Here is a 26337-nt window from a genome sequence, read left to right on the forward strand (position 1 = left end):
TATTGTATATGTTACAGGTACGTAGGTACACACACACACACACACACACACACACACACACACGTGACCAAACGCGACTTGAAATTATCCCCTGTAATTGAAATTATCCGCCTGGCGGGGATAATTACACGAACTAAGTACCCAGTGTGCCTAAAAAAATCACACTCAGTGAATGACAAAATTTCATAGTTTGGCGAGAAGAAGATGTAATGACAGGGTCCAATTACTCTGAGTCATATGAGTCTAAGATAACTCACTTGAGCTGAGAAGACCTCTGCTGCTACGTCTGAGACTCTGCCTGCTGCTCTGGTCCCGCCCCCAGACGGATGCTCTTGATTGACAAGTACATCTCCTCCTCAGGGTCATAGTAATAGAACTTCCTCAGATAGGAGATCAGCGGTCTGGAGACAGCCAGAGGTACAGATAAATAAATACAAATGCAAAAAAAGAAGAACAAAAAAAGAAACCCTGGAACCAGTCACAAAATCAAACTATATAAGGGTACAAAAATAATAAATTCCTAGTCAAAACAAACATGTTTACTCAATATATTTGTATTTGCAAAAAAAGCTGTATGACTCGACATTAGATATTTGCCACATCAGACAGTTATGTTTCAATATTCTTGGACATATAGGTGCCCTCCAATTAATATCGCCAGATACGTAAGCTTTCAAACATTTTATTCATGTATTTGTGTCTTTATGTTGACATTCCCCACCAAGACAACTTCCTAGTATGTGTAAAATGACTTAGGTGTCAATAAAAAAAACAAAAAACACCTGAACTTAATTTTTTAAAAATATAACATATGAGAACTTCAATCCTGAGGGCTCACATATTGTAGCGAATTAGGAGGGGGGCAGTCCAGGAACCACCGCTACAGCTGGGACGCAAACCCGTATTTCCCGCACCGTGAGTGACAACGTTAACCAGTCGACTAAAGGATCTGACCCGTTAACCAGGGGCTGCCGAGACTATTCATGCGGGATTGTTACAATATGAAAAATGTTCTTTTTCATATTTTCTCTTGCTGGCATATTTAAGATAATAGCTAATCTACAAATATCTAAATCATGACACCTTTAGCAGTTGCTTATTTTACTGGTTAGTGTCTGATAAGATTTTCTCATAAACAACGGCAGGGTGCATAGTTTTTTTACATCTTTATCATAGCAGCCAAATGAATAAGAAGTAGGCAGGTAAAGGTGAGTTTGAAGAGGAAGTGAAGTTGTTGTGTCTTAACAATCAGATACGACTGCACAAGCCGGTAGCAGACCCTTACCGACATGTACTAACAACATCAGTAAGAAAAATTCAGGTCCAACCGTGTAATTTGGTTTGGCGGTAGGGAAGGTGCTACACAACAGCACTGGTGACTGGGTCATTTTGGATATTGTATCTCTGGGATTTTGAGTGCTCAGACAACACTGCGATTACCAAGTCAGTAAGTTTAACAAAAAAAAAACTGTCTTCAGGATTGTGGCTTTAAGAACATCATGAGACTAAAATGCATTCATTAGTGCTGCAGGAATGTTAGCAAATTTGCAGTACCCCAAATACACAACCTTGGCAGTGAGCGTTATCTTAGTGAAAGATTTCTTTAACTTTTGGCAAGCAGACGCTAAACAGCGAGCAATAGGAATGAGGTGATAGGACGTACTTGGGCAGCGGAAGCTCCTGGATGTGATCGATGCGAACCATCTGCCGGATGCAGAAGCGACAGAGATGCTGCAGGGTCTTGACATTACTGAAGCGAGAAACAGGGTACAGCAACTGCACGGGGGTCGGTGGGAGCCCTGAAATAACAATGATAATAATAACTTTATTTATACAGCACCTCTCGTGTATGAGATGCAGCTCTAACTAAAATTAAAACAACCAGGACGTCCGGGTAACGTAGCAGTCTATTCCGTTGCCTACCAACACGGGGATCGCTGGTTTGAATCCCTGTGTTACCACCGGCTTGGTCTGGCGTCCGTACAGACACAATTGTCTGTGTCTGCGGGTGGGAAGCCGGATGTATTTGTCCTGGTCGCTGCACTAGCGCCTCCTCTGATCGATCAGGGCGCCTGTTTGGAGGGGAGGTGGAACTGGGGGGAATAGCGTGATCCACTACGTCCCCCTGGCGAAACTCCTCACTGTCAGGTGAAAAGAAGCGGCTGGCGACTCCACATGTACTGGAGGAGGCATGTGGTAGTCTGCAGCCCTCCCCAGATCGGCAGAGGGGGTGGAGCAGCGACTGGGACGGCTCAGAAGAGTGGGGTAATTGGCCGGATACAATTGGGAAGAAAAGGGGGGGGAAATTCCAAAAATCCCCCCCCCCAAAAAAAGAACAAAAAACAAAACAAAACAACCACAAGCAGAAAAAATACAATTTCAATCAAAAAGAAAGAGTGAAAATTAAAAGCAATTCAAAAGTATGTAAAACAATACAAAATGAAATATTTCAATAGTAACTAGGATGAAAAGAAAATGTTAAAATGGAAATTAAAAGATAAAAGCATAAAGGAATAAAATAACGAACTGGTGAAATAATTCATAACTGCAACTAGTTTAACGGGGGAAGACTCACTGGAACAGCACTTGCAGAATAAAATCAAGCTCACCTTAATTTCCTGCAGATTTTGAATCTGCTAACACAAAGTAGCTACTCAGACAAAATGACAGTCAGTCAGTTTCTCCCGGGACGAGACCCAGTTACGCTCAAATACATTTGCAGATTGTAGGCCTGCATAACACAATGTAGTTACTCAAACAATCAAACAAATGGCACCACGAGAGATTGACGTTTTAAAACATGACCCACCGAAACCAGACACATAAAAATGGAGCACCATTGATGAATATGAAAATAATAAAAATGTGAAGAAGAAAGAAACTTTATTTTTGTCATTGTACAGTTGGTTTTGATTACAAAGAAATTTGTCTTCTAGATTTAACCCATCCTGTTGCATAGGAGTAGTGGGCAGCTGCAGCACCCGGGGACCAACTCCAGTTATTCTTTCCATTGCCTTGCTCAGGGGCACAGGTGGGAGTATTAACCCTAATGTGTATGTCTTTTTGATGGTGGGAGGAAAGCGGAGCACCCAGCAGAAACCCACACAGACACAGGGAGAACATGCAAACTCCACACAGAAAGGATCAGAGGTGGCCTTGGGTTCGAACCCAGGACCTTATTGCTGTGAGGCACCAGTGCTAACCACTGGGTCACTGTGCTGTAAAGTAATGATGTGATGAGTAGTGATGATTAGCGAGCAGCAGTATGGTTTCATGCCACAAAAGAGCACTACAGATGCAATGTTTGCTTTGGGAGTGTTGATGGATAAGTAAAGAGAAGGCCAGAAGGAGTTACATTGTGTCTTTATGGATTTAGAGAAAGCATATGACAGGATGCTGAGAGAGGAAGTGTGGTATTGTATGACGAAGTTGGGAGTGGCAGAGAAATACTATGTAAGAGTGGTGCAGGATATGTATGAGGGCAAGACAGTGTGACAGTGGTGAGATGTCCGGTAGGAATGACGGATGGGTTCAAGTTGGAGGTGGGATTACATCAAGGATCGGCTCTGAGCCCTTTCTTGTTTACAATGGTGATAGTTTGACGGACGAGACCAGGCAGGAGTCTCAGTGGACTATAATGTTCGCGGATGACATTGTGATCTGTAGAGAGTAGGGAGCAGGCTGAGGAGAGCCTGGAGAGGTGGAGGTATGCACTGGAGAGAAGAGCAATGAAAATCAGTAACAGCAAGACAGAATATATATGCGTGAATGAGAGGGAGGACAGCAGAATGGTGAGGATGCAAGGAGTACAGGTGACAAAGGTATATGAGTTTAAATACTTGGGGTCAACTCCAAGGTAACAGGGAGTGTGGAAGAGAGGAGAAGAAGAGAGTGCAGGCAGGGTGGAGTGGGTGGAGAAGAGTGTCAGGAGTGATTTGCGACAGACGGGTACCAGCAAGAGTTAAAGGGAAGGTTTACAAGATGGTTGTGAGACCAGCTATGTTATATGGTTTGGAGACAGTGGCACTGACGAAAAGACGAGGTGGAGCTGGAGGTGGCAGAGCTGAAGATGCTAAGATTTTCATTGGGAGTGACAAAAATGGACAGAATCAAGAATGAGTTTATTAGAGGGACAGCTCAGATTGGACGGTTTGGAGACAAAGCAAGAGAGGCAAGATTGAGATGGTTTGGACATGTGCGGAGGAGAGATGCTGGGTATATTGGGAGAAGAATGCTGAAGATGGAGCCGCCAGGCATGAGGAAAAGAGGAAGACCAAAGAGGAGGTTTATGGATGTGGTGAGGGAGGATATGCAGGTGGATGGCGTGACAGAGGAAGATGCAGAGGACAGGAAGAGATGGAAACGGAAGATCCGCTGTGGCAACCCCTAATGAGAGCAGCTGAAAGAAGATACACAGACAGAGCCCCACACCCTCCTTTTTCGTTCTCCCTATTCATCTAAGTCAATTCGTATCCATTCAACTCAAAGTCCACACCCTTCTCAGAGCTGAGCCAGGTCTCAGAAATAGCCATAACATTGAAGGGTTTCTTGAATTGACTTAAATTTTCTCTGATGTTTAGAAAGTTTACATATAGACTCCCGCTGTTAAAGTGGACAATTGACATTTCGTGATCTGTCTGAACCTTCCTGTTAAACTGATCATCTGTGTCGTGACAGCAATTGTTGTTTAGGTTGTTGAAGAAATTATTCTTGGGGTCAATATTTTGTTCAAATTCATACATATTATGTTCAGTGTATTTGAAAGTTTTGAGATTCAAACCATCACACTTTTCATAAAGGCCTTCCAGCCCTCTGCAGCTTTCTTGCAAGTTTATCCACTTGATCTCATCGTCATCAGTGCTGTTGAATGGAAAAATGATATTACCTTCTTTGCAAGGCTCATTTCCTGCTGTTTGACAATTTTATCCATCCAATTCCTTATAAGGTTCCATCATCATTCCAGGCCATAGGCAGTCACTCTCTATGCTCTTAGTGAGCTATCCTGAGTTCAAGTAATCACCCATTTTGAATGAGTAATGTTCAGTTATATCATGACCTTGGTGTGCTGTTCTCCCATGAGTTGTTGTCACTGGCACTTTTCTAATTCTGCAATCTCCCTCATGACCTGCACTTTTGCCTCCTCTGGTGACCAATTCAGTTTAATGAAAACCTTGCAGTTTTCTGTCCACATCTTGTTCTGTTTTCTCAGGAACTGCCCGTCTTGCAATGTCAGCATTTTTCTTTGTCATGTGTTGGTTCACATACACAGTGAATCCCATCAGCTTTCTCCCTTATCTGAGCAGTGCATTTTTTTTGTCTGATCCCAAAGCGAATTATTATTGCAGGTTTCTCGCTTTTGTTTTTGCAGGGGAGAGGATGACATCCCTCAATACTGTTGATGTCCACAGATATGCATTTGTTGTCAACGTGATCACCTGTTGCTCAAGGGAGTCCAGTTCAGGTTTGGTGGGCTCTCCACCCGAAGCTACTGCAGCCCCGGCATATGACCGGTGCTGGGTCTCAAACCTGCTAACAATTAGATTGTCTGCAGGAATACTGCTCCAGGTCCGATACTCGACATTCCAAGATGGCCACCCCTAATCCTTCTCCGCATTCTCTCCTATCAAATCCATTATCATTTTCTGTTTAGAGATAGTTGTAATCTCTTCCGACATTAAGTCAAGCAATTTCTTTATTTCCTCACCTTCCTGGTCCATAATTGCACAATTTTTCTTTGGCAGCATTTTGATTTGTTTTCTCTTCTGTTTTTGTTATAAGTCTGGCTGCAGAGTTCTGAATTAGCTGTACCCTATTGACTGATTTTGGAGACTAGTAAGGAGTGCATTGCATTAATCTAATCTGTTTGAAATGAAGGCCTGAATAAGGTATTCTGCATCCGGTCAGGTTAGGAATGGCTTAAAGTTGGCAATATTTCTAAGATGGAAAAAAAAAGCTATTTTGGTCACCTTGTTAATAATATAGGATTTGAATGTTGGATCAGAGTCTAAAATGACACCGAGGTTTATTACTTCTGATTTGACCTGTGGACTCAAATTCCACAGTCTTTCTACAAGCACGTCCCTCTTGGCTTTTGGGCCAAGTAAGAATATTTCGGTCTTGTCTTCATTTAGTTTTAGGAAGCTATTACTCATCCACTTATTGACTTCAGATAGACAGGATGTCAGGGAACTAATGGAATTTGCATCATTTGGTTAGACCAAAATATATAATTGTGTATTGTAGGCATAGCTATAGAAGCTAACATTGTCTTCCCTGATGACAACCCTGTATAGTGAGAAAAGCAGTGGACCAAGGCAGCTTCCTTGTGCAACACCAAAAGATGTCATATTTCTCTGACACATGATCCCCAAGACTAACATAAAACGTCCTCCTTTTTATGTATGTGCAGAACCAGTTGAGAGCACATTTGGAGGCCAACCCAGTTCTCAAAAGGATTTAAGAAAATATTGTGATCAATTGTGTCAAATGCTGTGCTTGAATCTAAAAGAACCAGGACTGAGACTTTATTTGTATCAATACTAAGTCTCAGATCACTGACTATTTTAGTAAGAGCAGTCTCTGTACTGTAATTGGTTCTAGAATCTGACTGAAACTTCTCCGGTATATTGTTTTCATTCAGAAACTTGCAAATTTGATTACAAATAACTTTTTCAAGTAGTGACTTATAGCTATGGGCCCGTAGTTACTTAAACCCCACTGTCTAGATTTCAATTTTTTTTTATGTGGCTTCATGATGGCAGTTTTAAAGACAGTTAGGAAAATTCCAGTCTCAAAAGATGTATTCATAATTTTCATAACAGAGCTGGAGAAACAATTATACTACTACTACTTTCGGCTGCTCTCATTTGGGGTCGCCACAGTGGATCATTTGTTTCCATTTCTTCCTGTCCTCTGCATCATCCTCTGTCATACCAGCCACCTACATGTCCTCCCTCACCACATCCATAAACCTCCTCTTTGGCCTTCCTCTTTTCCTCTTCCCTGGCAGCTCCATATTCAGCAACCTTCTCCCATGGAGATACAACTAAAAACATACTTAAAAAATGCAGTAGGGACAGGATCAAGATGACAGGTGGAGGATTTACCCTAAGATACAGTCTTATAAAATTCTGGAGGACAAACACTTGTGAATTTCCTCACGGTCACCTGTCTTTTGCAGGAATGACAGTAGAGGCCACGAGTGTTTGAAACCACACAAGCTCTGATGGTTGAAATATTATTGTTAAAAATTTAGTAAAACTCTTTGCATTTTGCAGTAGAAGCTCAGCTGAGAAGGTGAGCACTAGGAGTAGGATTTAACAGTCGGTCAATAATGGAAAATAAAATTCTAGAGTTGTTACTATTCTTAATGGGTCGTTCTTGCAGTGCATACAGATTGTTATGGGCAGCGATGGAATCCTTGTAACTTCTGCGTTGGATCTCAAGTCTAGTTTTTCTCCATTTCCTTTTGGCTGCTCTTCATGATCTCCTTAGTTCACAAACAGAGCTATTTCTCCATGGTGATGCTTCATGACATAACCTCTTTTTAACTTTAGGTGTGGTAACTATGCTCAGTGGACAAACTAAAATTCTATTTAAGGTGTCAACCATTCCATCCACAACTAGATGGATCAGATGAACTTATAAGCTCAGGAAAACACAAGTTCTAATATAGTGTCTAGATACCACATTTGAATTGTATAATCCGTCATGATTTTGACTGTCGTTAGAAGAGCATCAAAGAACACACAGTAATGATCAGAAATGGGGATATCAGACTGAAAAACCCTATCAATGTTCAACCCCCAGGACACGGCCAGAACAGGGACATTGCCATACTGATGAGTGGCTTTAGTAACATGCTGAATAATTTCCACCCCCTGTCAGACTCTATACTAGGCTACTGTGTCCATTGTCAGTCTCTGTTGGCTTGTGCACAATGTGTCGACACTGAAGTCAATTTGTGAATTACATAAGCCAGGCAGTTTAATATTGAGCCCCTTAATGATCTTTTTGAACGCTCAACAATACAGATAAAAACAGAAAAATCAAACATGCAAAAAAAGGAATCAACACACATACATAATACAGACATGCACATGTAAAATACACAGAATTGAACCCCAAATTATCATGTAATTGTTAAAAACAAAAACAAAACACAGAAAATCATATTTTGAAATATTTTTTAAGATGCACACAAATGCTCACTAACACACACACACACACACACACACACACACACACACACACACACACACACACACACACACACACACACACACACAGATATACACATTCAGAGATGTACAGTTACATACATTCCATCTCTTGCTCCATTTATCGAGCTCTCTCTCTCGTAGCAAATCACATTTATTTTGTGATCAGGTTGGGTTTCCTACGAACACGTAACTTATATATTTTACCTGGCACTCTGGATCGGAGGAAGTAGAGGAATTTGCCATTCTTGGAATGCATGATGGCTCGCTCAATGAACTCCACTACTGAGTGGCAGCGGTCCTCAAATTTAGGATGACACCACAAGCTGAAAGTCCCTAGAGATGGCCAAAGGAAACGTATGTAAGGATTTTTGCTCTAAAATTACATTGCTACCTTCATTGGCTTACTGTTTTTCAGGGTTTAGTTTTTTTTTTTTTGTCCTCTGGCTTACAAAAAATGCGATGTTGTTTGAGTGTTTGTGAGAAATATCTAATAGCAATTTAATCATGACGGCAACACAATCTAAGGACACGCATTGGCCTATGCTCACCACTATTTCAAAAAATGTTAACTTTCACTCCCTAGGTAACTGTTGTTCCCCCAGTCCCCGAACAGGCACCCCAACCGACCAGAGGCGACGCTAGTGCAGCGACTAGGACACATACCCACATCCGGCTTCCCATCTGCAGACAAGGCCAATTATGTCTGTAGGGACGCCCAACCAAGCCAGAGGTAACACGGGGATTCAAACCAGCGATCCCCATGTTGGTAGGTGACGGAATAGACCACAACACCACCCAGGCGCTGGCAAAGATAACTAGCAACTAAATATTGTGCAAGTTTTTTGTTATTTAATTAACTTGGCTTTAAACAATAACACCTTAGAGGATGTGATTATCGATATGGATATGTAATATATTAGCATGACAGGTGAGTGTTCATGGACACGTTAAAATTTCATTTCTTAAATTGTTAGTATGAGACTGCGATGACAACCAACAATCCTGAACAATGTGGCATCAAAGCCCAAGACGTGCGCAGTCGTCGTTCTATTTCCACATTCTACCTCATTTCACAACTGATGCAGTGCTGGGCGAGTGTTGAAATCCTGCATATTCTTTTTCCTCGGTGGCACACGACAAGGAGCCAGTGATCTCACCATTGGAGAATGGATGTTTGTCTGGAGGTCTGTCTACTGACCCAAATTCAAACATGACTGTGTTCATGTGAACATGTCGGTATGGGTTTGCATCATCTGCATGATGAATGTGTCTGCAGCAGGCATGGTCGTATGGATCTTACCCAGTGATTGACTAATTTAGTTAGAACTGTATTTGTGCATTAGGTGTGCGTGAGTGTTTATCTATACATGAGTGTTTGTGTGTGTGTGTGTGTGACTGTGTGCGCAAGACCTCAGATATGCATGTACTGTTAGGGATTACTATATTAGTCAGTGAACATTTGGGCGTCTTTGTGTGCTCCCTTATGTAAATTGCCACGTTATTGTGTACACAACATCTTCTGTTATTCTATAGTGTGTCGGAGGATTTTTAATCCTTGGCCTCCCCTGGTTCTTCTGATTTCCAGAAAGTCAAACATCGAGTCACTGAAAATCTTGAGTCCTTGCAGCAGTATATAGTCATACAACAGCAACAAACCCAGGTAGTTTCAAGAGCAGACTGACTTTTGCAAGCTCAGTCCCTTCCTTTTATACACTGGTACATCCCCCCCCCTTGCGTACTTGATGTCCTCCCTGTGTGCATCACTTGTTTCTTTCCATGTCTTGGAATATGCTGATATTGGCAATATTTGACAACACCCTGCCTTGGGAGTTCATGATACTGTTGGTGTAAGGAGGTTCTGTCCACAGGTGGTTTGTAAAAGTTGTCTTACAATGTCTTGGTGACAGCCTGCACTGTCTCCATTTGGTAAAACCTCTTTAGCGGCATGAGAAAAGATGCACTTGGAATGTGTTGTTGCCACAATATTAAAGAGCACTGTGTTTCGTGGTAACCCTTGTGTTAAAAGTTCCTGCATACCAGCGTTTTCACATCAGTTGTCTTTCAGCGTATTACTACCAGGCTGTACCTTCTTTCACTGGGTGAACTCATTAATGCATAACTGGGAATAAGTGAAAATATATGTTTGCGCAAATCTAAAAAATATACCACATAATTAATATAATACATACGTGCATATATAAAAACATACCACAGGTGTGATACATATCTGGTATATGTCCATAACCATATGGATTTGTGCTTGTGTTTTGTACACCAATATATATTGTGCATATAATTTTGTGGCTCAGCAAGTGAATGTGTGCAACCAAAATGTTATTTTCATGTCACTTGCCCTGTGTGCTCCATACATATGCTGCATTTATGACTCAACTTGTGTGTGTGCATGTCTCACCCCTGTAGTGCTCCATACGTGTGTGATGTGTGACTCCCTGGGACCTGAAGCTCAGGCTTAGGATGTATCTCGGATCAGAACTGTCCCGGACAAGAAAGGAACCATCTGGTTTCCCCTTCAGCTTCATCTCAGCATCCTCCCAGTTCATAGGACCCCAGTACCAACCGCACTGCATACAGATTTATCAGGTTAAGTGAATGATAATGTCATGGTAATAAAATACAATCATTTCATTTTAAGAAAATAAGAAAAAGAGTAAAAACATATCAATAATTCGTTAAAAATATTTAGTGGTCAATAGGACCTCAGAACCAAACCACACTTTATACATTATTATTTAACATAACCAATGAATTATAACTAAGAATGCACTTGCTTGTGCATTCTCAGTGGCTGGGTTAAGAAAATATGATAGTTACATTTCTAAATTAATACACAACATAAAAATATTGATAATATCATAATAATATGAATAAATCCTTAATAGAACAGTTCGTAGGAGCCCAACAGAGTCACATTCAGCATCCACATTAATGATACCTGGAGATACAATTTACAATAGTAACAACTAGAAAACTGACCATTTGCAAATGCTTCACCTCCCTTAGCTACTGTTTCTATGTCCAATGAACTTTCAAGATGACTATTATAATTCCAGTGACACATCAGCACAATAAAGACACTAGCAGTTTTGTTGCTTGCCATTGAATTGCTCCTTAATTGCCTCGTCCGACACCATCTTCATCTTGCCCCCAACACGGCAGCAAATTAGTTGTAACCATCTGAGAGCTGTTCATCTTCCCAATACAGATAATGATGTTCATCAACATACAGACATCTTCCGCTTATGAAAAAAAATCTACGTTTGTGGTTAGATGATGGTTTGTTAGTTAAAGCATTTTTAGTTAAATATATCAACCCATTCATTTAGCGTTATAGCTAATGCTCACTGAATTTGATCAAGAGCTGTATGCCACAGCAGGCTAGGCAAAAAGTCCATTTATTTTATTTTTTTGTCTAACATTGCAATGTTATACAGCTTTTACTCAACGCTGATCAACAACATTAACCCCCTAGCTAGAGTTAGAAATATTTGCAGGGTCAGCCACATGTTCCCTCAGCCCTGTTGGTTAGCTGTTGAACAGGTTAGCTATGAAAGCATTGGGTTCAGGGTCAGGTTAGGTAGAGGTTGAGGTTAAGGTAGGTTAGGTTAAATTTAGGTAAATTCAATGAAACAGGGTTGAGGGAACATTGACGTGCTCCCAATATTTGCTATTCCAGCAGAGATTGCGTTAGCTGTTGTCTCACATGTATTAAAATCTTGGGCTAGCTAGCTAGCTAATGGTATAGCCATATCAAATGGGATTAAATATAACTAACTGGTCATTGAGAATGATTTGAATTGCAACAATTACTTCATGTAACAGCAAAGGTAAGCAACATGACATCATATGCGATTTGTTGTTGCATTAAACTACTACTACTACTACTTCCGGCTGCTCCCATTAGGGGTCACTACAGTGGATCATCCGTTTCCATCTCTTCCTGTCCTCTGCATCTCTCTATGTCACACCAGCCACCTGCACGTCCTCCCTCACCACATCCATAAACCTCCTCTTTGGCCTTCTTCTTTTCCTCTTCCCTGGCAGCTCCATATTCAGCATCCTTCTCCCAATATACCCAGCATCTCTCCTCCACACATGTCCAAACCTGTTGCCGCATTCAATGTAGCATGAAAAGTGCTTCTTGTAACATCTGACAAAAATGGCTGCAGCTGATTTGATTCACCCTGAATTTACTTTTTAAGCTGATGTTAATGTACCTGTTGATTTATGAAGTTTCAACTTTATGTAGTTGAAAGTGTGGTTTTCCAAAACATTTTACCCATACGGGGCACTTATGACGGCCGTATTTGAGTTTAGGGAGAGTTTAGAAAAAACATTGTCCTGACAGTTTTATAAATAACATCTTTTCTCACAAATTCCTTTTCTCTGAGTTATGTCCAAGGCTCAGCGTTTTCGTTTTTTTCCGATTTTCATCGAAAAATACCCAGATTTTTTTTCAAAAGGAGCAGATCGGTTTAAACGGATTTTCACCCGGATTTATGTTTCCACGGATCCAAAAGTTGTTCCTGTTTGTGTGAGGTTATGTAACAGTGTCTTCTTGTGACGAAATTGAATTGGATGGCTTTGAAAAATAAAAACCGAAAACGCTGAGCCTTGGTTATGTCTCGTTCTATCCAATCAAAAAGTCATTATTGTGCATTGAATCAAAGCTGCTCTTGCTCGGTGGTGTCCTGTACTAGCACAGGATGCTGAATATTAGATCTCCTGTAGAAAAGAATGCTCTCTCTCTCTCACTCTCTCTCTCTCTCTCTGGCTCCGTTCGTTCACACTGTCAGTGTTTGGGACTGACAGCTGTGTTTACTAATGCAAGTGAATCTCAAATTGTGTTGCAGACATTACAGCAGAGTGGACTGAAATGAGCACTGCGTGTATAAACAAGTAAACAGAGATAATTCTCTTTATCAGCCAGTCTCGCCGTATCCATGAATAACGCCTGCTACCTTAGATCAAACCAAAGACGGTGACTTCAGCAGCTTCTGGAAGTGTTTTTTTTATCTCACCTGACTAATCAAGCAACCGGAGGCGTAAGCTTTTCCATCAGGCTGTGATAAACCAACACTGACAGCAACTTTGGATGCTTTAGTGGGGTTTTTTTTTTTACCCTCCCCCTTTTTTTTCTCCCCAATTGTACTTGGCCAATTACCCCACTCTTCCAAGCCATCCCAGTTGCTGCTCTCCCGGTCACTGCTCCACCCCCCTGTCGATCCGGGGAGGGCTGCAGACTACCACATGCCTCCTCCAATACATGTGGAGTCACCAGCCGCTTCTTTTCACCTGACAGTGAGGAGTTTCACCAGGGGGATGTAGCATGTGGGAGGATCACGCTATTCCCCCCAGTTCCCTCTCCCCCCCGAACAGGCGCCCCGACTGACCAGAGGAGGCGCTAGTGCAGTGACCAGGACACACACCCACATCCGGCTTCCCACCCGCAGGCACGGCCAATTGTGTCTGTAGGGACGCCCGACCAAGCCGGAGGTAACATGGGGATTCAAACCGGCGATCCCCATGTTGGTAGGCAACCGAATTGTGTCTAGCATTATTGTGTCTGTATTTAGCTGCTGTGTAAACGTACCCTCAATCTCCCCTCTCTCTCTCTTTCACTCTCTCCCTCCCCCCATGTCACAAACACAGGACAGTACAGGTGATGCAGGACGGAGGGCTCAAGCTGGTCCTTCCATCAGGACCAGCTGGTGGCCCAGGTGGGCCTGACTGATCTGGACCCTCTCCTTATTTCCAATCACAACATGCATGAACACAAATGCTAAGTCCCACAGTCTCTTTGGCAGAAGCACGTGAAAATGCAAATGCACACATTGCACCGTACCTTCTCCAGCTCTCTCAGACTGGCAGTGAAGTTGCTGGCGTCGGGCCTCCGCAAAGGGCAGAGCGTTGAGGGCGGGGCCAGCCTGGCTGGGGGCTGGGTGTCCGCCTGCATTAGGTTCGCATGAGGCAAGGCCCGGAGGAACGCATCTAAAACAGACACACTTTGTTACGTTTGGTCACATAAAGAAGGATTTGTGTAGTCCGCTGCAGCGATCGCCGGTCAGGTGCCATTGGAGGACCTCGAGTCTAGTCAAGTTGCGTTGTCAAGTCAAGTTTTTTATTTTCACTCATATCGGGTTTTCACGTATAAGATTTTTTTCTGGTTGGGATACATAAACAAACACACAGGATATAAGACATCATTCTTAATGTGGCAAGACTACAAGTGTCTATCTAAAAATCTAAGAGAATCTATTTCTTTGGAAAATATCAAGTTGGTATGGGGCTAAAACAAATTTTGGCGATAACTATCTTTGCACATAGTGGCAAAAGCAAAATGCAGTATTATGTGACTACTGCACAGTCTTCACTTAATTTGCTGGAATGAAAACCTGCATACAGGCTTCTTATTCTCACATAGTTCAGAGTCCACTGTTTGAATAGCTATGTTTCCATACAAATATCAAAAGAATAAAAAAAAAACATTCAAACACAAATTAGATAACCTCTGTTACCTGTTTTTTTGGGGTTTTTTTTAAATGTACCATGTGCAGTATTTCAGCTTTCCTGAAGTATAATATGACTAGTAAATATCAGCAGGTGTTGCTGAATGGTTCTGGCTGGAACAAATTACTTAACCCCCCCCCCCACACACACACACACACACACACACACTGCTTCCTCCCTTTTCTGTATTCAGAAACACAAGAGCAAGGACGGCTGATTTGTCGTGACTGATAAAAAGAAATATATACTGAGGACTCTGGTAAATCGCTTTTGTCGGCAAAAGCGCTGCACATCTGCTACCTTCCTATTTGAGTTTGTTTGTCTTGCTTTTTCTGGAGCCATCGTTGACATTGCTGCATTATAGAGGTCAGGATTCAAGTAGAATTACACATGGCACCCCTCTCACTGTCAAGGGGCGGTCACATCTACAGAAAACTGTGCCAAGATTCATTTCACCTTCCATGTAAAGGGGGGAAAAATAGCATCATTTCCGCTTTCAAAGCAGTTTTGCCCTTTCATTTTCACACAAAGTTCAACGATGGGGAACTGCGAGCAGTGAAAACCGGCCAAAAACTTAAAAACCTCTGTCTTTATTAAGCTTTTCATGTTAGAAGCGCCAATACTTGCATGAAGTAGCGTAATAGAAATACAGCTAGTATGTCACCAAGACCTGTCCCTGTAGCTACCGTATTTTCCCTTGTAGAACAAGGCGAGTCTCATAATATCTTTGTTTTATCCAGGACCCACGTCATTAAACATTATGCTGCTCAGACTTTTCCAGGAATAACAAAAACCCTTTCATAATGATGATGGATTTCAGGTGCCTCAAGCATCACTTGTAAAGAAACAAGCCTTTTCTTTCCTTCCATTCATTACAAGCAATTCCAGAGCAAATGACACCTAAACGAAGAGTTTTATAGCAAAATGAGACTACTGTCTGAACAATGTGACACCTGCTCGTCCAAAATACTTGCCCGTTTGAGAGAAAATTTGGACTACGGATAATTATTTGTTAATATTACTTCGAAAAACAATAACATAACGAAGGGCAGTTACCAAAAAATAAAATTACCTATAACAGGTTTCTTTTCAAATGATAATTCATCTTAAAAACATTGCTTACAAAATAATACTGTTTCTTTTCCATAGTGAAAATATTATAATGTCAGTGTTCACAAACTTTTGGTCATTTCAGAAACACCTCTGACACATCTGATTTAACTTTTGGCCATCTCCCAGTTCTGAGCATGGTACACAACCGAGCTGTGAACACACCAGATGACCATAACCCCGGTTTGGCCATAATGACTAGTTTTTGAGGATCGTGGCAAGTCTGCACTGGTCTGTGTAAAACAGAACAGGTCACCATGGACAACTGGCACATTATCTTGCAATGTGTGGTGGTTTAAGATAGAAAACGCTCGCCTCCTGATCAAGCCTTTGGCCGCCAGAATCGTCGCGATAACATCAGAAAAATTTGATTTTTACGGCTGGACTCTGGATAAATATAAGCTTATCTGCAAGTGTATGCATTTCCCCCCCTTTTTTCCCCAATTGTATCCGGCCAATAACCCCACTCTTCCGAGCTGGCCCGGTCACTGCTCCACCCCCTCTGCCAATCCGGGGAGGGCTGCAGACTACCACATGCCTCCTCTGATACATGTGGAGTCGCCAGCCGCTTCTTTTCACCTGACAGTAAGGAGTTTCGCCAGGGGGACGTAGCACGTGTAGGATCACGCTATTCCCCCCAGTTCCCCCTCCCCCACAAACAGGCGCCCCGACCGACCGACCAGAGGAGGCGCTAGTGCGGCGACCAGGACACATACCCACATCTGGCTTCCCACCTGCAGACGTAGCCAATTGTGTCTGTAGGGACGCCCGACCAAGCCAGAGGTAACACGGGGATTCGAACCGGCGATCCCCGTGTTTGTAGGCAATGGAATAGACCACCATGCTACCCAGACACCAGTATATGCATTTCTATGACAGCAGTCATATCCAGTATCCTTGTTTACAATTGTAATTATGCTGAAGTCGGTCATTAAATGTGTAATGCAGAGTCTTTCCCCAGTCAATTAGGACTTTAAGGACCAGTTTCCCAGACACAGACAAGGCCTAATCCTGCACTAAATTTACTTTTGTAGGGAGACTCTCCCATTCAAAATTTAGCTTAATCCAGGCCCAGTTTTAATCTGTGTCCAGGAAACCAACCCTAAAAGTCTTCCCCGCCCCAATAGCCCCCTGCACTCTTACCATTGAGGCTGAGACTGTGCTGAATGGTGGTGTGGGAGGAGGGAGGAGGGGGAAGAGGCAGGGGGAGGGACTGCAGGGACGCCCCCATGACACTCACTAAGAAAGGCCCAGGCTGCGGCCCACCTATGTCATCTGAAAGAAGGAAAGAAGGAAGGAAGGGAGGAGGGAATGAGTGATTGGAGAAAGAGAACAGGAACATGAAAGATGTATGAAGAAAAAAACGAAGGAGAAAATGATGGATGAAGAAAAAGCAAAAATGAAGGATGGAGATGAAGGAAGAAAGGTACGAGTGATTGGTGAAAGAACATGAAAGATGTATGAAGAAAAAAATGATGGATGAAGAAAAAGCAAAAATGAAGGATGGAGATGAAGGAAGGAAGAAATGGTGAAGAAAGGATAAAGCAAAAAGAAGGACGGGTGGAAAAAAGAGGGAAATGGGGAAAGAAGGAATGTGGAAAAAGTAACAGAAATAGGAAGGAAGGAAGGAAGGAAGGAATGGATTTCAGACTCAAGGAAGACTATGTAGTAACAGTCTTTTTCAACACTGCTGCAGAGGCAGACAGTCTCTGATGGAGTCTGTCTGACTTGGAGAACTTCCACATCACTGACCAAACTAATTTTCAGAAGAAAATACAGAGAAATTCATACTTGTTGGATCTAAGCTGCAAAATTAAATATTTCATGCTGCAACCATTTGGTGGCCAGTATTGTCTGAGGGACTACAGTATTAATGGTACATGTATTTTTAGTATGGGTGGGAATGGAGGCAATGGGCCTCATTCATCAATCATTCGACGTCCAAATTTGTTCTTCCACACCCATGGAATTTTTTAGCCCTGAAGTTTGTCTCAGAGGCCAGTGTAGAACCTGAGTAACCCCTGAATTTAGACACCAATAGGCTAACACTAATTTCTTTGCAAGCCTGTGTGATTGCTCGTTGAAAGAGGTAGACATTAAATGTTAGGGGGAAGGAACTAAAAATAATCATCTGGCTTCGCTCTGTCAGACCATCTTGAGAGTAAAAAATAATTCCATGGGTGTTTAAGAACAAATTTGTAAGTACAAACAATTGATGAATGACGCCCAATGATTTTAATTCAGTCAGACAAGTTTTATTATGGAATATTAAAGTTAGGAGTGTCATTTTCCTACTTTAGAGGTATCATTTGATTTGTTTTAACTGTTCCAGCACACCTCTGAGCATAGCCAAGTCTCAGGAAGTTGACGTGGCCCTGAGCTCATAAGACTGTTTATTGATAGCTAGCTAGCTTGCTAACCTGCACAATGTTGCTAGGCAGCTATTCAAAAACACTCCAACTGACAGACTGATGACAGACAATTCATTGATTGTCCAGTGAAATCAGGGTATTAAATGATGTTATCTATTAACATAAGCAGATTTGTTCCCCCAATTGATTTAAGTATGTTGACAACCACGATGATAGTTTCTCAAGGGGCTTCAGATATATTTTCACAAGAGCAGTACTAACATTTTGGGTAAGTTAATATCAACAATCCTGTTAAAAATTACAATACGGTTGCAAAACATAATTTGCATGTTAATTCAAGTTAAGCGTAGGTTAAATTTGTGGAAATTAGACACGCTGAAACAGCAACCAATTAAAGCTTTTACCAAGCCATATTTTTAGACTGAAATATTAAGTTCTAAATACCTCCTGGCCTCTCGGGTCGTAGGCCATGCTCTGCTTACAAAGAACTACAATTGAATTCAGTTCAAAATTGTGAAATTCTTGTGAACCTGTTAGTTGTAATGCTTTTATTTAAGTAGGACTGTTACATTCTTGTGCAATAGGGGAAATCCAGATGGAAGTTTTGCATTGAATCAGAGACTGGTTTGTTAAGGACGCAGTGATGATGTTTCCAGATAGGAAGGACCTTATGAACCTCTGCAGTTCCATTCCAGATTCATCGGCATTTCTATTCTATAGAAAATTGCATGAGGATGAAAACAATGCCTCTAATAACATCCAATGATTTTTTTTGACTATTTTTCCTTTCATTATGACACGATTATGACTTCTTCTTTTTTTAATCTCTTGAAATGAATTCTAGTAGATCTTAAAGTTCCAATAAAGAGTGCTAACACCACCTAGATTTTAACAATCTAAAGATGAACTGTGGACTTTTTGGCATCTGGTAGCACTACTGAGCAAAGTGGGTCACCATACCATAACAAAAACTCTTAACGCCATGGAAGCGTTCCCTTTAAGCCGCTGCGCTGAAATCCAGATTTTAACATTGGACCCTTGGGGCACCATGGTAGTTCACATGGTAGAGCTTGTAACACATATCAAGACTGAGTCTTTACCACAGCGGCCTGGGTTCAAATACAACACAGGACCTTTGCTGCATGTCATCCCCTCTCTCCCCCTGCCTTTCCTATCTCTCTCTACTATAACTATCAAATAAAGCAGACATGCCAAAAGAATCTTAAAAAAAATGGACCTTTATAATGTAAACATCAAAGCATTCTACATATTAAAAATTAAACTTTTTTCCAAACATCTTTGAAGGTAATAACATTTGTCCACATAGTCAGTCAGGTCTAACAGCATCCTTTACGTCTGCACAGGGGAAATTATGACTGTAAACCAATCCAAATCTGTTTTCATGGAAAACGCCGCAGTTTAGTTTTAATGCAGTTTTTCAAGTGGTTAGCCATGGGGGGAAAAAAATCAAATTCCACTTAAAAACTAATTATTCATATAAAAAATGAAATAAGTTCATATGTTTACTGGTGGAAATAAGGTTTTGTGTTGGAATTTCGAAATCCTTCTATCATAGTGGGTAGTGGTGTGCTGTGACAGAAAAAAAAGAGTAGGAAACACCGTTTTAAGATCGTTTCTGCCAATGACCCTTCCAGCTCTTTCCACTGCTGTCCACCCTACATCGTGTCACCCTACATCATGAGCCATCATGCCAATATCAATTGCTGATAATGCATCTTTTTTTAAGAGATTAAAACAGGCAAGAAGAAGCGTGAAAACCATTATGTACATGGGTACATAGAGAAGAATATGGCTTCTGTGCAGGCCAGATTAAAGACCATGCCAGATACAACTTTTACAAGAAAAACTGATGTGTCAGAGAAGGATAACACAACATCAGTGCCATGGCCGGTATCATGATATCATTTTTAAATATAGAAAGTTTTCAAAATATCCAACAACTCCAGCATGTTTCATCTGCACTTGAGATATGCAACAAATTTTAAGGCTGGAGCAATTAGCATGTGGGATCCAGTGGTCCAACTGATTTTAGAATAGCCAAAGTCAGAAGTCAAGTCAATGGATGCGGATGTACAGTGCCCTGAAGAAGCTGAACTGACATCATCACTTCACACACAGCCAGCCGGCATATCCAGAATATTCACACTGGGTTCAACAGGACAGAGCTGGAGTGTTGCCATGCAAGAGGATAGGATAACAGACAGGAGTGGAGAAAGGCTGAAAGTCAGACGCTTAAAAATGAACGAGGTAAACGGAGCACAATAAGCCAAAAGTGAAAAAAGGGGGAAAACTGAAAGAGAGCGAGAGAGAGAAAGATAACACCAAATACAGAACATGAGAGAGTCATGACATAAAAAGAAAGAGGGAGGGAGTGAGGGATGAATGTCGGGTACCTAGCAGACTGAGACTTCGGCGTGGGGGAGGCGGAGGTGTCGGCGGATGTGGCGTGTTCATGCCTCGCTGGGAAATGTCCACATCCAAGAGGGAAACGGTCTCACCTGACAGAAGACCAGGGAAGAGGAAAACCAGAGAGAGAGGAGAGGGCAATAATAGGTGAAAAATGAGAAGGCCTCAGTGTCATCTATGGAACTGTGCTTCTGTGACTTCCTGAAATTTTGTGACGTTCTGGGTGATTCTATATGGCTCCACGAGGATGCCTGTGGATGTGGGTTTGGAAAAAAACGCTGACCACGGATATTTCTAGCTCAGAATGAGGTTGCTCCTGTGAGCATAAATATATTTTTTAAACTCTAAAACATATCTCAATTACATCATACTATTACTCAGGTACTTGGATGAACTTGGCTGTTAGGTACCTGTGTGTTAGTCCAACCATCTGTGAGGGGCCAAGCCCTCTCAACAACCCTTATGATACAGACCTTAACTTTCCACATACCATTCATCCTAGTTGGGTTTTTTTTGTGGATTTCCCCCCTTTTTCTCCCCAATTGTATCCGGCCAATTACCCCACTCTTCTGAGCCGTCCCAGTCGCTGCTCCACCCCCTCTGCCGATCCAGGGAGGGCTGCAGACTACCACATGCCTCCTCCGATACATGTGGAGTCGCCAGCTGCTTCTTTTCACCTGACAGTGAGGAGTTTCGCCAGGGGGATGTAGCACATGGGAGGATCATGCTATTCCCCCCCAAGTTCCCTCTACCCCCCGAACAAGCGCTCTGTCTGATCAGAGGAGGCGCTAGTGAAGCGACCAGGACACATACCCACATCCGGCCAATTGTGTCTGTAGGGACGCCCAACCAAGCTTGAGGTAACACAGGGATTCGAATTGGTGATCCCCATGCTGGAAGGCAACGAAATAGTCCGCTATGCTACCTGGACGTCTCAGGGGCCATAATTTTTTGGGAGGAGTAGAGACAAGAGATTTGTCTGACTTTCAGCTAACATGCGACCACAATGAGTGTGGAACTTACCCCCTTAGATGGTTTAAACAATCGCACAACTATCCACTCCCCAACATCTCTCAGGTGCATTCACATTTACATGTTTAACGCAAATAAGGACAATGGAATTGATATTGGCTCACAAAGGCATCGTAATGCCACATGTAAATAAGGTCGCTGAGGTTACATTTACACCACAGGTCTTGATGCCCAGTTCTGATATTTTGCCTACATCTGAATTCTTTGACCGCTTGCTTGTTCACATCTACTTTTCAAAGTGGCCTATATCTGATTCCTGTGCTTGCGCCATAACTCTTTGGTTTGTACTTGAAACAACCTCCAAGCATACTTACAGACTTACTAAATTGGCTACAGAGACTGCTAACCAATCTCGGAGAATCTTTACGGTCTCGTTACATAAAACGCTGCCTCAAAGAATATCCCGAGCGTTGGTTTCAAAGGGCTTCTACAGAAAATATTCATATTGCAAAATGCAAATGCTCCTGGTATACACTGATATAGCTCAATTTTAACAGTACAGACCATGATATACTACAATACTTGCATGCACTGTCCTTAAGTTTGCTCTGGTTTCATATTGCACTCAGTGAACGGTTTGTTCTGTGATAACTGTATTGTAATGTTGCACTATATTACCACCGTTGCATGCACTGTAATGTCAAGGACTGCTGCTTCTGTCCACTAGATGTTTACTGTTAACCTCTTGCTGCCCATTAGAACCCCAATTTGTTTCATCTGTTCACCTAAATGGCTGAAATTGTGATAAACCTGACTCGACGTCAACCGATATATACACAGACCCATATGAGCCAGTATCCCTTACCGGTGAAGGCAGAGAGGGATGTGGGGGAGAAGGCACTATGGGCCCTGGTCAGTCGAGGCTGGCTGTGGCTAGAGGGAAGGGAGAATGCCGGGGGGGGGGGGGGGGGCAAGAGAGAGAAACAACAGGGAAGAATAGCAGAAACTACCAGTGTTAGATACAGGGCTCATCAGTGTGAAGCAGAGAAAACTACTAGAATTAGTTTGAGGGGGAAGTCCTGAATTATGCTTTGTTAAAAAATGAAGAAAGTGATAGATAGATGGATAGATAGACGGATAGATAGACATATAGACAGACAGATAGATAGATAGATAGATAGATAGATAGATAGATAGATAGATAGATAGATAGATAGATAGATAGATAGATAGATAGATAGATAGATAGATAAATAGATGTGTGTAAGACAATACTGGGACTTTTTGGTATTTAACACTTTGTATTTGATGTTTTTGGAGCTTTTATGTTTGTTTAAACAAACCCTGTTAGACGCCGCCTCAGTGAACACCAGTAGTACACTCCTCACCTGTCTACGTCCTGTTCAGCACCACCTGTGCTGGCCACATCCATCAGACTTCCGGCGGAAGAGACCGAACAGGTCACCGAGGGCCTCTTGTCAAGCAGATGCTTGGAGCCGCTGCAGCTCTTAGTCCGGAAAAGTTTACTCAAGCGATTCTTTAACGACCCCTTTCTGGGCTTGGCGGGGATCTTGAGCGTTTTGTCCACGCCGCCTCCGCGGTCCGTGGGCGTCCGCGGCGCGCTGGCGCACCGCTCGGGCCGCCGCCGAGGGGTGGATGCCCGGCTGGGGTTCGGGCTGGCCGCCCTGGTACAACTCTGTAAAGGCGTCGGTGACAGCGACGAGACGTCCGGGTCCCTGAGAAGTACCCCGACATCTCCCACGGCGACATGAGAGCTGCGGTCGTTCACGTTTCCGTGGACGCCACACACCTGAGTGTCCATGAGCGCCGCCGCCGCTGCCGCCCGCGGCTCCCGGCCCATCACCTCCACCTGCTGCCTGCTCAGCTCCGCCTGAAAGCTGCCAAGGGAGAAAGCCCCGGACATTTTTTGAACTATCTCCCTCTTTCTGTTGAGCAAAAACGCACGGCGTCCATTCTCGTCATCTGTCGCGTCCTCCGGGCATTCCCCCGCTATGCCCAGGCTGGCGACATCCCCGCCCCCTAAACCTTCCAGCACTAACAAGGCGTCGCTGGTTTCGGTCGGGTCGTCTCCGGGCTCCATCCCCGCTCCCGCCGGCCCCTGACACGAACACTGCGCCAGCTCCCCATTTTTGAACAACATTTTCGGGACCGCGCTGACCCCGAGCTCTCCGAACCGACGGGCCAGTTCGAAGACGGCTCCCTCCCGGTCCCCCGCCGCGCAGCTCCATTTGGACTCCATGGTTACCAGAGGACCGGATTTATCCGACAACAAGGGCCACTCCGGAGGGGAGGTGATCAGACGGTGTCGGCGACATACATCCGCACCCCCCTCCATCTCCCCGGCCACCACCTGGGGGAGCAGCCCCATATTCCAGGTCTGGTCCAAGCGGTTCTGCTGTTGCGCTCCGCCGGGGCTCAGAACAACGTTGTTATTGAAAGGCAAAGGCAGGCTCGTGTTAGAGGAGGTCGAGCCCGGGATTTTGTCCTGATTCCCTCGGTCCGATTCGCGGTCCAAAAGCCCATCAGCGTCCCGCATTAAATTGGGAAACACCAGAAGCTGAGGCCGTAGGCCGCCTCTGGGAGCGAACTCGAAGCCCTGGGCCTCCGGAGCGCTCAGTTGAGGAGGATTAGGAGGAGGAGGATGAGGAGTACCGGACAGCGACGCTCCGGTCGCCATCGCTGCGGTGTCAGGTGCAGCCGTTAACCCGCCGCTCGGCTGGGCATTGTTCACCGTATGGGGGAGGCCTGTCGACGGGTCTCCTTTTATGCCGCTGTGAGCCAAGATCTCCTTACCCAGTCCTCCCACCACTCCGCCCGACGACAAATTACCGTTTTCCTCGTCCAGGCGGTCATCTTCGGCCGCGGAGACCAGGCGCATCAAGACAAAATCGGGCGACATATCTTGCGCGTTGTTCATAATTAGTCCTCAGTTCGCGAAGGGAATAGAGCGATCTGCACCTCACATAGCGACCATGGATCTCTCTTCCTATTATAATAAAAAAAAATGAGAGAGGCAACCGCGATAAATAGGTTATCCGAGCAAAATGTAAAACTATTTCAGACGTTCTTTCATCCTGACATCCGTCCCTGCACGACAGCTGCTAAATACATCCCGTTTGTTCTTGTAACGCAGGCGAGCCTCGGGGTCAGACATACGGTTTTTGTTTTTTTTTCTTGCTCCAGAATGAAAGCCAGTGAAGTCTACGGTCAATGACCACGGTCTGTCTCTCTGTTCCCATCCAAGCCCCACCCGCTTGTGCGCTTGTGCACTTCCGCAAATCCGTTGCGTTGTGCGCCCAGCGTCTGCCAGCTCGTGCTTCCAAGCCCCATGATGGCATTTTATACAGGGGTCCATGACGCGAGCTGTAAACGTGTGCTTTGCGTGTGCGCGTGTGCGTGTGTATGCATACACCTGCAAGAGACGTTTTATGCAGCCTTTAAAAAACTGATGTATGTTGTGGATGTGTGCTGTTACCCTTATAAAGGTCAGAAGTGTAGAGTACTGAAAATTCCTACTCAGGTGAAAGCGCTAATGCTTTGGGGATAAAGCAAACCTGCAAGTAAAATACAATATATAAAAAAAGGCCTACAAGTTGTCATACCTTATATCATTGGAAATAGCCTCGACAAACGTAGGCTATGTACAACAAACCAAATGTCTTTTGGCAATGTAAATCTCTGAAAACAGCCAGTGTCGGTAACGCTCGAGACTGACTAATTCTTCATCAAGCCATTTTTGTACCCTGTTTATCACAATGAAAATAGCTTAGTGGAATATTTTATTATACAGGAACTCAAAGTACCATTAGTTTATCATACCTCAAAAGGTAATATTACAGGGAAAATGTACTCAAGTAGGCTACTGTATGAGAGTAGTGTCATTACTTTCCACCTCTGATAATGGATCATATGAGCCACAGCACATTCAAGGGTATTAAGACGGTTATGGCAATAACCAAGCTTATAATGAGCCAGTAGCGACGCTTGTTGTAGCCGCTGTGTGACATCATTTGGTCAAGTCAAGTCAATTTTATTCATTGCTTAAGCTCAACAAATGTAGTAATGCGTATTCTTCAGTGGACAAAAAAAAGAAAAGAAAAAGAAAGCAAGAAACTTGGCTCTACTGCCAAAGACTGTGGGCAGTGAGCACCTGCTCCAAACCTGCTAGTCTGTTTCTGGCTCCAGATCGCTAAGCATATGCCAACTTTAAAGCTGTGTCAATTTCAATTCAATTTGGCACCAGGAGAAGCAATCTAGCATTTTGGCCTTGCCTGTGAACTTAGGATGGAATACAGAAGAGGGAAGGGGAAAATATTCCCCTTGTGTAATGGAGAGATTTCTTTTCTCTGTTCAGCTCAGCTCCCTTCTTGTGAGACTTTATTTGAAAAACAGAGACTTGTTACCATAACACAGGTCACTGCAGCTTCAGGAGAACAGAACACCTGAATGTTATTCTTATGAAATAATGCAGTGGTACATATACGTAGATTTCTAGTTCAGTTGTAAAACATGCTGAATGACTTCACTATTACAATTCTCACTTTAGTTATCTGTTAGCTGGATATAGACACAAATTAAGATCCCATTTGCTTTGTTCCTCCCCCTCCTATAGATGACATGAAAAACGGGGACGGTGATGAGATACAGATGGTCCTCTCCTCCCCACCATCACCTAATTCCTGCCC

The 26337-nt window shown here is 43.2% G+C and overlaps 1 protein-coding gene across 1 annotated transcript; it reads right to left on the reverse strand.

The window, feature by feature from the left end:
• Positions 1 to 280: 280 nt before the first annotated feature.
• On the reverse strand, positions 281 to 24569 carry socs7 (suppressor of cytokine signaling 7). The gene is made up of 9 exons (XM_056280881.1): positions 23020 to 24569; positions 22497 to 22558; positions 20647 to 20751; positions 17004 to 17135; positions 14086 to 14231; positions 10636 to 10804; positions 8427 to 8555; positions 1664 to 1799; positions 281 to 401 (listed from the first exon to the last, which is right to left on the reverse strand). Exons 1-9 carry the CDS (start codon positions 24567 to 24569, stop codon positions 281 to 283), a joined length of 2550 nt encoding a protein of 849 aa, XP_056136856.1.
• Positions 24570 to 26337: the final 1768 nt, after the last annotated feature.

This window comes from Lampris incognitus, chromosome 5, assembly GCF_029633865.1.
Source record: "Lampris incognitus isolate fLamInc1 chromosome 5, fLamInc1.hap2, whole genome shotgun sequence".
NCBI classification, from domain to species: domain Eukaryota; kingdom Metazoa; phylum Chordata; class Actinopteri; order Lampriformes; family Lampridae; genus Lampris; species Lampris incognitus.

Excerpts from the sequence above, each read along its gene's own strand:
- socs7 (XM_056280881.1), bottom strand. The coding sequence starts at position 24,569 with ATGAACAACGCGCAAGATATGTCGCCCGATTTTGTCTTGATGCGCCTG. Across the intron at positions 17,136-20,646 it reads CCGAAGTCTCAGTCTGCTAG|ATGACATAGGTGGGCCGCAG; the intron begins GTACCCGACATT and ends TCCTTCTTTCAG. Across the intron at positions 10,805-14,085 it reads GTCTGAGAGAGCTGGAGAAG|TGCGGTTGGTACTGGGGTCC; the intron begins GTACGGTGCAAT and ends ATCTGTATGCAG.